The 15,087-nt window shown below is 43.3% G+C and overlaps 1 protein-coding gene across 1 annotated transcript in view; it reads right to left on the bottom strand.

The window, feature by feature from the left end:
* The window catches only part of LOC106094880 (centrosomal protein cep290), a 32,562-nt gene that overhangs the window by 16,399 nt on the left and 1,076 nt on the right, over positions 1–15,087 (bottom strand). The window contains exons 4-7 of the mRNA XM_059362958.1: positions 10,506–10,928; positions 6,146–6,732; positions 2,789–3,189; positions 1,623–2,723 (exon numbers count right to left, since the gene is read on the bottom strand). Coding sequence (XP_059218941.1) covers positions 1,623–2,723; positions 2,789–3,189; positions 6,146–6,732; positions 10,506–10,928 — 2,512 coding nt within the window. The remainder of the gene's footprint in view (positions 1–1,622; positions 2,724–2,788; positions 3,190–6,145; positions 6,733–10,505; positions 10,929–15,087) is intronic.

Genomic DNA, 15,087 nt, shown 5'->3' with positions numbered 1-15,087 from the left:
GATTAAGGGGAGTGGTTTATTGCCATCCGGCAGGGCAGAGTTTCCTGCAAATATATCAGCCAACAGGTTAGCCTTATCAACCGGGCCAGTGAACGGTTGAGCATTCTTAACAAGAGTTGGGATAGATGAAGAACTACCCTTTACCCTTTTCACGAACGACCAAAAGCTTACTTACTTCCTCGTGTAGAAGCAAGAACCTTAGTACGTAAAACAAGTAAAAGCGTGCTAAGTTCGGCCGGGCTGAATCCTATATACCCTCCACCATGGATCGCATTTGCCGAGTTCTTTTCCAGGCAACTCTTCTTAGGCAAAAAAGGATATAAGAAAAGATTTGCTCTGCTATAGACCGATATAGTAAACGCGTATGTCGATGGTCATGAGAGGATCCGTCGTACAAAATTTCAGGCAAATCGGATAATAATTGCGACCTCTAGAGGCTCAAGAAGTCAAGATCCCAGATCGGTTTACATGGCAGCTATATCAGGTTATGAACCGATTTGAACCTTATTTGATACAGTTGTTGAAAGTAAGAATAAAATACGTCATGCAAAATTTCAGCCAAATCGCATAGGAATTGCGCCCTCTAGAGGCTCAAGAAGTCAAGATCCCAGATGGGTTTATATGGCAGCTCTACCAGGTTATGGACCGACTTGAACTATATATAGCATAGTTGTTGGATGTCATAGCGAAACACGTCGTGTTAAATTTCAGCTAAATCGCATAGGAATTGCGCCCTCTAGAGGCTCAAGAAGTCATGATCCCAGATGGGTTTATATGGCAGCTATATCAGGTTATGAACCTACATAAACCATATTTGCCACATTTGTTGGAAGCCATAACGAAACACGTCTTGCAAAATTTCAGCTACGTCATATAGGAATTGCGCCCTCTAGAGGCTCAAGAAGTCAAGATCCCAGATCGGTTTGTATGGTAGCTATATCAGGTTACGGACTGACTTGAACCATATTTGCCACAGTTGTTGGAAGTCGTAACGAAATATGTCATGCAAAATTTCGCCTAAATCAGATAGGTTTTGCGCCCTCTAGAAGCTTAAGAAGTCATGATCCCAGATCGGTTTATATATCATCAGCTATATCAGGTATGGATCAACTTGAACCATATTTGCCACAGTTGTTGGAAGTCATAACGTCTTCCAAAATTTCAGCTACGTCATATAGGAATTGCTCCCTCCAAAAGCTTAAGAAGTCAAGACCCCAGACCGGTTTATATGACAGCTATATCAGGTTATGGACCGATTTCAACCATACTTATCGCATTTGTTGGAAATCATAACAAAACACCTTATGCAAAATTTCAGCCAAATCGGATAAGAATTGCGCCCTCTAGTGGCTCAAGAAGTCGAGATCCAAGACCGGTTTATATGGCAGCCATATCAAATGGCGATATGGCTCATTTTCAATCCCAACCAGTCTGCAATTCGAATAAGCCGGTGTGAGCGTGAAACTAACTCTCCACTCGGTTTTTTGCACTGCTCTCACACTTTGAATCGCAGAGCATGGGCAGACCAAATATAGAGTCGAAGCAATGCTACAATAGGGTGGATGTGCGGTGTGTGCCATTAACTGGTATAAATATACAACCCCAAGGCCATACCCCCTTACCTTCATCCAAATCCCGTTGCATTTTTGCCACCAGAAATTTCTCTTCTGTTGTACTCTGCAAATCAGCCACCAGATGTCGCAAATTGATGTGGTTATCAGTGATGTCATTGAGCAATCGTTGTTGGGAGGCTATTTGATTTTGGGCTATCTCCAAAAGGCTTTCCAATTGTGTGATTTTGCGCTGTAATTCCAAACGTTGACCATTGAAATCCTTTACCAATTGTTTTTGAGCATCAAAATCCTTTTGAGAGATAAAAGCCAATTGAAGATCATCCTGAATAATGCCATAGTCCAAACACATTTCCGGTATATTGAGTTTGGAACCATCTTTGCCCTTTAATATCTCCTGGGTAAGGAAGGCCAATTGCATTTGACTCTGCTGAAAGGATTGCTGCAACAGATTATATTCGTCATGGCTGTACAGGTACACTGCCTTGTGATAGTCCATGTCTTGGCTAAGTTTCTCAATAGCGGCTTTCAGCAAAGAAATTTCCCGCTGCAAGACACCCTCTCTTTCAATGTGCTTTAGTTCCAAATGTTTTAGATCTGTAAGATTTTTATCGAAATCCTCACGTAGATATCGAAAGCTTTTGGTCTCTTTGCTTAGACTCAACTCCAGTTGAAGAATTTGTTCTGTGAGCTGAGAACAATTTTTCATAACCTCCGCCTCGCTGGCATTAAGGTGCAGCTGAAGTTCGTCGTAATATTTTTTATAGATTTTGAGTTCTGCCAACTCTGTTTCGTGGTGGCGTTGCTCGGCAAGAGTTAAACCAGTTGCAGGGGTTTGTATATTGGGTATATTGAGGCTTTTATTGGGAGTAGTGGGTCTGGTGGAAGTGTCCAAATAAGGGGGCATTTCCAGAGGTGTTATATCAGGGCCTTTAATTTCACCCTCTTCACGTAGACTGTCAATGGACTGTAGCTCCTGCAGTTCATGTTGTTGCTGGCTTAAATGCTGCTCCAAAGCTTTTTCTCTCTCTTTTAGCTGTTGCACCTGCTCTCTCAAACGCTTGGGAGTATTTAAGGGAGTACTGGAAATCTTCAAGGCTCTTATTAATCTTTGCAAGAGTATATCGTTGATGGTTATATGCTCGGAGCAATCTAGAAATTTATAAAAAAAAGAAAATAATTCATGAAAATCCTTTGGTTACTAATTTCCTACTCACCATCGTATTCCCTTAATTTCTCCAGAATTTCCAACATTCCCTGCCTTAGCAGCTCATTTTCTTCTAAAATCTCTTGATATCTCATTTCTGACTCTCTTGTGGTTTGATCTTGTAGCTCAACTCTCAAATTACCATGACATTGACTGCATACGGTTACCATTAGCGAGGCCTCTGCCGAATTTCCTGAATCGTCCACCTCACCCATTTCTTTGGAAGAACGCCTTGAGAGAAGATTGGCTGGCCTATGTTTCGGGGAGTTTTTGGGAGTCCTGAATAACAAATTGGTTAATTGATCCACAGTAGTCTCAGGGCTATTATTTCCTTTCTCGTTATACACAGTAACAGGTGTTCGCTTATCTGGGCTGATGTTGAGCTGACGTTGTAGTTCAAGAAGTTCTTTTCTAAAGGAGAATGTTAAATGGTTTAGAAAAGAGTTCGAACAAAATTTGAATTCAAACAAAGTTTGGAGACGACTGACAGCCATTGGTTAATAGCTAAGGTCAGGCTAGGTTTAAGTGGCAGTCTCCCATCAGACTCACTTAGACGTTCTCGTCCATTGTAATACCACAGGAAGGAAGTTGCATTCTAAGTCCTACCGTTGAACCATCCAGATCGCTTAAAAAAGCCCAACGTCCACTAAATCAGGCCACGTTCTCAAAGAAATGAGAACCTAAAGACGAACTCCTTCTGACTGCCAGTGCCAGTCTCTTCTTCCTTGACTTTCTCAAAGCTTCTGCAAAAGTCGTAACTGGTAACCCATGTCAGCATGTTTTCCCGATCAGACAGTAATCTGTCTTGATGACGGACACAATGGCTGAGACGTCCGTCCGTTCTAGCTAGCGACAGCAAAGCGGTAGACCGAACCACAACCCCTACTTTGTGATGTGTAATCCACACTGCCTGGGATATTGGGCATTGTATCAAGGATCAAACAGTGTCCGTAGGCGGTGAATGACTTAAGGGAAAGCTGCCTTAGCCTCACAGCAGTGGTCGTAGCAATTTGTCTAGTCACGATATTCAGGGGCATTAGGTGTAGCATTAAATTCAGTGCATCAGATGGTGTCGTCCTCAGTGCGGCTGTGGCGGTATGAAATAAGGCCCCAATGCAATAAAGCCCCAAATGGAAAATGAAAGAAAAACTCAAAAATGGGGTTTATCTCATAATGAAATATCACCCCAAAAGTAAAAAATGAAATAAGGCCGCAACGAAATGAAAAACAGCCCAAACTAAAATGGAATAGGGACCGAAAATTAGGGGCATTATTTCATATAAAAGTCCCTATTTTAAAATGAAGTAATGCCCCAATAAGGGGACAAGTGTCCGGCAGATCTTTCGAAATGTGTTGCGCTATGTTTTATTTAAAATGTTTGTAGAACTAAAAAAAGCCCCCAATATTGGGGCTTTGTGTCATTTCCAAATATGGGGTCTTATTCCATACGAAAATAAGCCCTAATTTATAAAATGAAATAAAGCCCCATAAAATCAAATAAATCCCTATAAAACGAAATAAAACCCCATAAACCGAGATAGAGCCCAAATTATCGTTGCTTTTGTTTCATGCATAAAAGTTTGGGGTTTTATGTCATTTTCATTACATTGGGGCCATATTTCATACCCCCGTCCCTATAGGTATCTTTTATCTCCTGGTGAAAAGAACAACTTCTGCCTTGCACGGATTTACGCCTAGACTTAAACCTTAGGTTAGGTTTAAGTGGCTGTCTGCCATCAGACTCAGACGTTTTCGTCCATTGTGATACCACAGGAACAGAAGATGGAAGATGCCTTCTAGTTCATACGGTTGAACCATCCAGATCGCTTTGAAAAGACCAATAACTTGCGAATGTTCACATCCGATAAGCAGACAGGTTCTCAAAGAAGTGAGAACCTAAAGTGTAACTCCTTCTGACTGCTAGTGCCGGACACACACACAGAAGGTGTTCTTCGAAGTCCTCACAGCTTCTGCAAAAGTCATTGCTGGCAACCTTCAGTCTGTCAGCATGTTTTCTGATAAGACAGTGACCTGTCATGACGGACACAATGGCTGAGACGTCTGTTCTAGCCAAAATGACAGCAAAGCGGTAGACCTCTTCAGGTCTAGGTTAGGTCACATAGTTTTGGAATGCTCACAGCCCCCTCTTTGTGACAGTCTATCATTTGTTGTCCTTCGCGCCTGGTCCTGAAAAACTTAGCTTACATGTCGCTAGAGGCATATCCACAGATTCAAGTATTCCCGGAAGGTGTAGGGTAGTTCCTAGTCCCCCAAGCTCATCCGCTTTACATTTCCCTGGAATATCTATGTGGCCCGGCACCCAGAACAGGTGAATTTTGAACTGCTCAGCCATCTCGTTGAGAGATCTGCGACAGTCGAGGACGGTTTTTGAGTTCAGAAATACGTTATCCAGGGATTTAATAGCTGCCTGGCTGTCTGAGAAGATATTTATGCCAATCGTCGTAATGACATTATATCTTAGCCATTCCACCACTTCCTTAACTGGAGGGATCTACGCTTGATACACACTGCAGTGGTCGGGTAACTTATTCGATATGGCCAGTTCTAGATCTTTAGAGTACCCCCAAATCCCACCTGGTCGTTTAATTTGAAACCATGCGTATAGAAGTTTATGTAACTTCTGTTACCAGGGATATCGTAGTTCCTATCAGGAATTGTGGTACAGTAATTTTTATCAAAAAGCGGCTCAGGTAGGGTGTAATACACACTGTCTGAAACATCGGATATTGTATCAAGGATAACACAGTGTCCGTAGCCGCCACATGATCAACGAGAAAGCTCCCTTAACCTCACGGCAGTGGTCGCTGCAATTTGGGTGGTTTCGGTGTCGTCCTCAGTGCGGCTGTGATGCACAAACAAGCCATCCTTTGGATCCCGTTAAGTATTGAGCAGTAGGTGGACTTTTGAAGCGCCGTCCACCAGACCACAACACCATATAGCATTATAGGTCTGACAATTGCAGTATATACCCAATGCATGACACGCGGTCTATACCCCTAACTTTTGCCAATGACTCTCTTGCAGGTGTATAGAGCAAGAGTTGCCTTTCTTGCCCTTTCCAAAATGTTGGATTTGAAGTTCAATTTCCTTTCCAGCAAAACACCCAGGTATTTTGCGCTTTCTGTAAATGGAACATTCTCTCCACCCAAGGAGACGGGTTCCACTGTAGGCAACTTGTTATGGTCAAAAGCTGATGTGAGAAGCGACCAAAATTGGGAAATTTGATTTCTTTTATTTTGTCAGTGGGCTCGATTTGGCCCATTGGACTCGAAGCAATATTTGGAGGTATCTTATAACCGCTTTAATCAGATTACCTTACAAGAGTTTCACTCATCCCTTTACTCACCTCAAATCGCATTTCTCCATTTTCAACTGCAAACGCATCTCCTCGGATGCTCTCAGCTTCAAAGTTAACTTTTCAATCATTTTCTCTTTGCAACGCTCTTTGGCGGAGAGATTTTTTGTTGTTATTACCACATCCTCGGGTATATTTAAACGCTTCCTCAACAAAGTGTTCTCTTGAGCTATTTCATGCATGGAATTTAGTTCCATGACTAAGGCTCTGATTTGTTTTTCTCTCGATTGTAATTTATTCTCGAGAGAGGAGCATTTTCTCAAAGCTGACAAGAGACCATCTTCGCCCCTTTGATAGGCGGTCAAGGCATTGGAAGCTTCCAAAGCCTGCTTAGCTTTGAGACAACACTCCTCTTCGGCTTTTTCTAGCATTTCGGTAAGCTCACGGCACTTATCATTGCTGGTCTTTAAGGCTCTCTCAATGGCCTTACAACAGGAACGGGGATTTTGGGGATTGCGTTCGTGTTCTCGCTCTGCGGTGATTTTATTCATAAGCTTGGTAGAGGCTATCATCTCTTCTGCCATGGATTTGATTTTCAGCTCAAGTTGTTCGATAAGTTTGTCGCGGCATTCCAGTGACTACGGGAAAAAAGGGAGAGAAACAAGCAGAAAAACGTAAAAAAGAGTTCAAAATGTCTTAGAGCTTTTCTATACTCTAGCAAAAGGCATACACAAAGGAATTGAGAGACTCCTAAAGGCCAAAACAGAATGAGAGCGTTGAGGAGGGCTGGGTTGAAAAATGCAACTCTGCAAACAAATCCCAAAAAGCAACAGGCAAAATGTAAAGAATTTTCACCTTTGATGGGCCTTCAGGCGTTAGTGACATTGACGTTACGGCTGCAAATGGGGCGGCATTTCTTGCCTGCCAGTTAAGTTGGAGGTTTGTGACGAATGGCTCAAGTGACCATAATCCGATTGAGATTATGGTCACTTCCAGGGATCGTCGGACTCGGGTAACGACTGAACGATCCAGGCGCTGGAAAGATCGAGACGTGAAGTGTGACTTGCATGTGGAAAGTTTTAGGGATGCCCTTAGATGACTTTAGGGCACAGACCGTAGATGACCAAGTTGATATGGTGGACGAGTGAATGATGCGCTCCTTGACAGACGTCGAGAGACGAAACCGAGTAAGGTCAAGTGGTGGACCCGTGAGCTGGAAACAATGCGGCAGAACGTCAGCCGTCTAAGGAAGCGATTCCAAAGAGCCAGATGTTCCAATGCTGAGGATTTTGTCTCACGCCGCAACGACTACCTTAGCAATTTGAGGACGTACAAGCAACTATTGATTGGGAGCAAGGAAGATCACTTTAGGAGATTTGTACAGGACTACAGAGATGATCCATGGGGCAAGGTATACCGCTTGTGCCGGCGCGGTGGGCAATAGGGTTCTATTCAGGGTGACCTGGGCGGTTTTAGAGTGGGGGACAATGTATTGACTTTTTGGAATGAGTGTGCTAGGTTGTTAATGGGAACGTTCTATCCCGATGCGGATGAGCACGAACAGGTTCCCAGTATGGAGATGATCGAGCATCCTCCAAGTCTGGAAAGGGTCGAGATAGTGGATAGTGTCTGCCGGCTTAGAAGCGGGAGGTTACCTGGCATGGACGGTATGACTGGACAGATGTGTAAAAGCATCTGGAAGGCTATACATGGCCATGTCGAGTTGATCCTCACACGATGTGTCGGAGTAGGCTATTTCCCTCAAACGTGTAAATGTGCTCGAGTCGTAGTCCTTCTGAAATCACCCGATCGATTGAGGAGCAATCCAAGATTGTATCGGGGCATCAGTCTCCTCCCCGTGCTTGCAAAAGTATTGGAGAGGATAATGGTGACAAGATTTAGGGAGGGCTACGAAGAGGGTACGGCTTTCGGGAGGAGAAGAGCACTGTGGATGTCTGGATCCACGTCCAGAACTGTGTGAGAGAATCGAGCGCCAAATATGTCCTTGGCATATTTGTCGATTTCAAAGGCGCGTTCGATTACCTTTCATGGCGTAGTATACTCACAAGATTAGGCGAAAGAGGTTGTCGGGAATTTCCTCTCTGGCGTAGTTACTTCTGTGATAGAAGAGCATGCGTGTTTGGTGCTAGCGATACGGTTTGGAAGGATATTCAGCATGGCTGCCCTCAGGGGTCCATCTGTGCTCCATATATATGGAACGTCAAGATGGATCCCCGTGCTGGAACGTCTCGCTGAGTCCTTCAAAATCAGTGCATATGCGGATGACCTGCTGATCCTGGTTGAGGAAGATTCCAGATTTGCTCTGGAAACTCGCGGTGAGCTTGCCATGGGCATTGTGCGCGAATGGAGCGATCGTGTTGGTGTTGACGTCGCGGAGGACAAAACCGTGACAATGTTGCTCAAGGGCATCTTGTCGCGGAATCGTCCACCATCGATTCGATCTGGTAAAGGTAGCATCAGGAATGTAGCTCTCGTAAAATGTCTGGGAGTGACTGTTTCGGAGAATGGATTTCCTGGTCCATTTGGATCGGGTGGAGGAAAAGATGACTGGAGTAGCAGGAATGGTTAAGTGTGTTCTGAGAAGTTATTGGGGTCTTAGTCGTCGCGCTGTTCGGTCCATTTCTATTTGTTGCTTAGGCAACTTATGGAGCGCCTGTATTATACGGAATTGCTGCGACAGTCTTAGGACGGAAGAAGGTCCTCTCTTGTCAGAGGGTGGCAATGCTGGCTTGCTTGCCTGTGTGTAGACCTGTTTCGACAGATGCACTACAGGTATTGCTTGGCGCGCCCCCGCTTGTTTTACTCGTGAGTTATATGGCCGTTCTGTAAAGTGTAAAAAAGGGAATTCCATTAGTGCGTGAGGATTGGCTCACCGCTTCTGAGCTTGCAGATGGGGATGTTAGGCGACTCAAGGCATTCATTTGGAGCGTCTTGATGATAGATGGAAAACTAGATGGACGAACAGTGACAATGGTCAGATGACTTACGAATTTATTCTTGACGCGACGTTTGTACGAGACCGCCCGGACTTTGGCTTCGGCCTAAGTCTGGGCTTCATACTGACGGGACATGGTTCCTTTAATGCATTTTTGCATCGGAGGAATTTGTCCACGACTGTTCTGAGCGTCTGTGGGAGACGTGAGAACTGGAGGCATGTACTGACAGAATGCCCATACTATGCAGACATTAGAGATTTAGGCGCGATGGGGATAAGCGAGGCGGTGTGGGATTTCAGTAGGGCCCTTGAAGACGAGATGACTGTTGCAAGGCTGGCCACCTTTTCCCGGGAAGTATTTCTTAGGAAACGGATAAGACTTACTGCAGGTAGGAATACACGCTAGTTATCCATAACGAGGTGTTGCTGTACTGGCGCGACCGCGTGATATGGTGCTGCGCATGACATGGCCTGGCACCTGCCTTGCCCATGTTGATGCTGCCGCGTTTGCCCATCGTTGGTTCCCGTAGCTTTTGTGGTTGTGTTCGGTCATCCGTGAGGGTGGTCGCGTTAATTGTGAGTCCCAAGTTGAAGCAGATATTTGTGGCGTAGCCAGTGAGGGCTGCCGTGTTCTGTTTGTGTATATCGTCCTGATGTATGTCGTTTTGGTGCATACTTTTGTATGCTGGCTTAAGGTCGGCTTAGGGCGATTCATTTCTTCCAGGTGACCAGTCCAGAACTGTTTGGGGTTCAACTGGTAGTAGTCTTTTAAGTCTACGAAGTCTGACCGGAGACTTTAATCTGGTACCACGGGTGTCAGGAGTCCCTTGAACTTCGGTTCCAGCCTGGCAATGGTGAGGCCCCAGTGGGGAGAAATGTGGTGGCTTTGGTTTGTACCCAAATCACGGGTAGAGCATAAGCTCGGATTCGCGTTTTCAACTGTGTGGCGTGACCCATAGATCGGAAGGAGTTTTTGGTACTGCTCCGCTCCTAACCAAGGAGGTGAACACGTCCAAATACGTGGGAACAAATTGGTACTCATATGTGGATTACCACAAGTGGGAGCGTTGGTAGATGCATTGTATTCACCCTTGGGCCTTGGGTCTCGTAGGTTAGGGCCGCGATGACAGGCATCTGCGTTGAACACGACATTCGTGTGCGTTTTGACAGTTCGTGTAAAAAGTCGAAGTTAGGCTTTATGCGGGCTGTGTTACTAGCGCTCTTAACATTTATTCGCCGAGGAGTTTGCCATTTCTTCCATCTGTTAGAGATTTTTTTGAAGAAATTTTAAAGAGTCTCTCCATTAACTTTGTCTATGGCATCTATGTGCTTGAGCCAATAATACAGGTGACATACAAGGGAAGACTTCAGAATTATTTTCTTCAAAGTTTGAAAGTTTATACATACATTTCCTTGTCGAAAGCTTAAGGGATTTAGATTTTCGTTAACACTTACATGCAATAGCTTGGACTTTTCCTCCTGTTCACTGCATTCCTCACTTTCTGTTTTTGTCTCACTATCCATGGGACTGAGATGTGCATCCTCTGAGCGATCATTGCGATCTTTCATCTTCTTCAGTTGTTTTTCCTTTTCCTCAACGATTTTCTTCCAGGCCATAGCCTTCTTTTCCAATTTTTCTACAAATTCTTTTACCTCTGCCTCACTTTTCTCTCGTTCATCTTCCAAATAGGTGATGTTGCCCTCCAGACGTTTAATTTCAATATTTAATTCTTGTATAGTTTCTTTGTGAGCCGATTTTTCACTCTGAGCTAAGGTGATGTCCGCTTTGAGTTTCATTACCACATCTTTGCTATGCTTCAGATCTTTTTCTAGGGTTAGTATGGTTTTCGATTGTTCGATATTTTGATTTTGAAGAGACTGAAATGAGAAAAGAAGTAAAAATAGTACAAATCATCAAAAAAATTTATATGAGAAGCCAGTAAGGAGAGGCGAAAGTAGGGCGGAGTTGACTATATTATACCCAACACCGTCGAGTCTACTTTCTACTTTGAATACATTGAACCTATGTCGAAATTTAGTTGTACTTTGGTTTTGTGTATCTATTGAATTTGCGAATAGAACCTTGTAAGATTTTTTTACGATATGACCTAAATTGCGTTAATTCAAGTTTTAAGTTTTAAGCTCAATGACAAGGGCCTCCTTTTTATGGCCGATTCCGAACGGCGTGCCGCAGTGCGACACCTCCTTGGAGAGAAGTTTTACATGGCATAATACCTCACAAACGTTGCCAGCATTGGGAGGGGAAAACCACCGCTGAAATTTTTTTCTGATGGTCTCGCCAGGATTCGAACCCATCCGTTCAGCGTCATAAGCGGACATGCGAACCTCTGTGCTACGGTGGCCTCCTGGAGGTAGCAAATATCGGCTTAGATTTGAATTTTATCTCTTGAATTCTGCCCTTACAGGAATGGAAGCTTGGCCTTGTCTTACATAATAAGGTAATGGATAAAAGTCTCATATATAAGGGGTTAAGAAAGGTTCATCGCGCGCTTCATTGTGTTCAGCGACAAAGCTCATTTTTGGCTCAATGGGTACATAAATAAGCAGAATTGTCGATTCTGGAGTGAGGATCAGCGAGAAGCACTGCAAGATCTACCAATGCATCCAGAAAAAGTCATAGTTTGGTGCGGCTTATGGGCTGGTGGCAGCATTGGACCGTACTTCTTCAAAGATCATGCGAATCGTATCCTAACTGTGAGTGGTGAGCGCTACCGTGAGATGATATCCAACTTTTTTTTTGTCAAAAATGCAAGACCTTGACTTGCATGACATGTAGTTTCAACAAGACGGTGCCACGTGCCAACCAGCACGCGCAAAAATGGACTTTTTGAAAGGAGAGTTTAGTTTTATTTCTCGTTCGGAACCGGTCAATTGGCCGCCTAGATCGTGCGATTTAACGCCTTTAGAGTTGTTTGTACAGACAAACCTGCCTCAATTGAAATGTTGAAAAGAATATGCCAAAGTTGGACTGAGCGGATGGACCATGTGCGGCGCAGTCATGGTCAACATTTGCATGAAATAATCTCCAAGCACTAACTTATATGGACCGCATCAACGATTCAAATAAAGATTTCATTATTTTTCTTGGATTTTATGTGTTTTTATACCCACCACCGAAGGATGGGGGTATATTCATTTTGTCATTCCGTTTGCAACACATCGAAATATCCATTTCCGACCCTATAATATAATCTGGATCAGCGTAAGACGATTTAGCCATGTCCATCTGTCTGTCTGTTAAATCACACTACAGTCTTTAAAAATAGAGATATTGATCTGAAACTTTTCACAGATCCTTTTTTTATTCATAAGTTGGTTAAGTTCGAAGATGGGCTATATCGGACTATATCATGATTTAGCCCCCATATAGACCGATTCCCCGACTTAGGGTCTTAGGCCTATAAAAGCCACATTTATTATCCGATTTTGCTAAAATTTGGGACAGTGAGTTGTATTATGCCCTCCGACATCTTTCTTCAATTTGGCTCGGATCGGTTCAGATTTGGATATAACTGCCATAGAGACCGATCTCTCGGTTTAAGGTCTTGGGCCCATAAAAGATGCATTTATTGCCCGATTTAGTAAAAATTTGGGACAGTGAGTTGTGTTAGGCCGCTGGACATTCTTCTTCAATATGGTCTAGATTCGTTCAGATTTGGATATAGCTGCCATATAGACCGATCTCTCGATTTAAGGTTTTGGACCCATAAAGGGTACATTTATTGTCCGATTTCGCCGAAATTTTGTATGGTGAGTTGTGTATTCAGATTTGGATATAGCTGTCATATAGATCGATCTCTCGATTTAAGATCTTGGCCCATTAAAAGACACATTTATAATCCGACTAGATGGACCGAGCCGCCCCGCTGGGCCTTCGAATAATATCATTAGAATATCAAATTCGTTTTCTAATCTCAAATACCATTCACTAAAACCCCTTATTGAAAAAGCCAGCAAATATACCCGGTTTGAGGTATGGGCATTAAAAACTATGAACATCGAGCTCCACTGTCTTAAAGACCCTAATTGTCTTGGTGAGCAAATACGTCCGATTTGGGGGTTGTTATTGTGGTTGGTCGCGAATGTTGATATCAGATTCATGATCTTCTCCCAAATACCCTTCATTTGAGCTCCATTTTTTCATAGTCGGCAAACATGACCGATTTGGAGGTGTTTTGGGGGATGCGGCGCCCACTCAGTGACATGGATTTGAAAATATATATCAGATTCGTATTCTAATCTAAAATGCCTCTTATTTAAGCCTCATATTGCAATGGTCAGCAAATACTTCCTATTTGGGTGGTGTTATGGGGGTGGGGTAGCCCCATAGACACTTTTCCCAAACATTGATATCAGATTCGTGCTTTACTTCCAAAGACCTTTCATTTGAGCCCCATATTGCTATGGTCGTAAATTTGTCTTCTTTGGGGGATGTTCTCGGGTATGGACGGCCTTCCAAACACTTGGTCCCACATTTCGATATCAGATTCGTATTCTATATTCAAATACCTTATATTTAAGCCCCATATTGCCATGGTCAGGAAATAAGTGTTGTTTGGGGGGTGTTTTGGGGAAGAGGTGCACCCCCAGAAACTTTGTCCCAAATTTGGATATCAGATTCGTATATTACTCGCAAATACCTTTCATTTGAGTCCCATATTGCCATTATCGCTAAATATATCCCATTAAGGGGTGTTTTGGGGGTTGGGGTGGTCCCCCAAACACTTGGTCCGACGATTGGATATCAGATACGTTTTCTCATCTTAAATACATTTCATTTGAGTCCCATATTGTCGTGATTGGTGTATATGTATATTTGATAGGTTTTGGGGTGGGGCGCCCCCCCTAGGTACCCCATCCGAAATTTGGATACCAAATTTGTGTTTGTAGTTTACTATAAGAGAGCACACAAAATTTCGCTTAAATCGCATCACACATGTCCGAGATCTGGCGTTTCTGAAAATTAGGATAAGGGGGAGGGTCCGCTTCCCTATTTTCACCACGGGATCATTATGCACCATCAGTGAAAATTTCAAGAAAATGGGTTCAACCGTTTCTGAGTCTATAAGGAACACACAAAGAAACAAACACAAATTAATTTTTATACCCTCCACCATAGGATGGGGGGTATACTAATTTCGTCATTCTGTTTGTAACTACTCGAAATATTCGTCTGAGACCCCATAAAGTATATATATTCTTGATCGTCGCGACATTTTATGTCGATCTAGCCATGTCCGTCCGTCTGTCCATCTGTCTGTCGAAAGCACGCTAACTTCCAAAGGAGTAAAACTAGCCGCTTGAAATTTTGCACAAATACTTCTTAATAATGTAGGTCGGTAAATGGGCCATATCGGTCCATGTTTCGATAAAGCTGCCATATAAACCGATCTTGGGTCTTGACTTCTTAAGCCTCTAGAGTGCGCCATTCTTATTCGATTGGAATGAAATTTTGCACGACGTGTTTTGTTATGATATCCAACAACTGTGCCAAGTATGGTTCAAATCGGTCCATAACCTGATATAGCTGTCGTATAACCCGATCTTGGGTCTTGACTTCTTGAGCCTTTAGAGGACGCAGTTCTTATCCGATTTGGCTGAAATTTTGCATGACGAATTTTATTCTTACTCTCAACAACTGTGTCAAATAAGGTTCAAATCGGTCCATGACCTGATATAGCTGTCATATAAACCGATCTTGGTCTTGACTTCTTGAGCCTCTAGAGTGCGCAATTCTTATACGATTTGAATGAATTTTTGCACGACGTGTTTTGCTATGATATCCAACAACTGTGCCAAGTATGGTTCAAATCGGTTCATAACCTGATATAGCTGTCATATAAACAGATCTGGGGACTTGACTTCTTGAGCGTCTAGAGGGCGCAATTCCTACCCGATTTGGCTGAAATTTTGCATGACGAATTTTATTCTTACTCTCAACAACTGTGTCAAATAAGGTTCAAATCGGTTCATAACCTGATATAGCTGCCATATAAACCGATCTGGGATCTTGACT

The sequence above is a fragment of the Stomoxys calcitrans genome, chromosome 1, assembly GCF_963082655.1.
Source record: "Stomoxys calcitrans chromosome 1, idStoCalc2.1, whole genome shotgun sequence".
Taxonomy (NCBI): domain Eukaryota; kingdom Metazoa; phylum Arthropoda; class Insecta; order Diptera; family Muscidae; genus Stomoxys; species Stomoxys calcitrans.
This window is presented reverse-complemented; position numbering and strand designations above follow the sequence as displayed.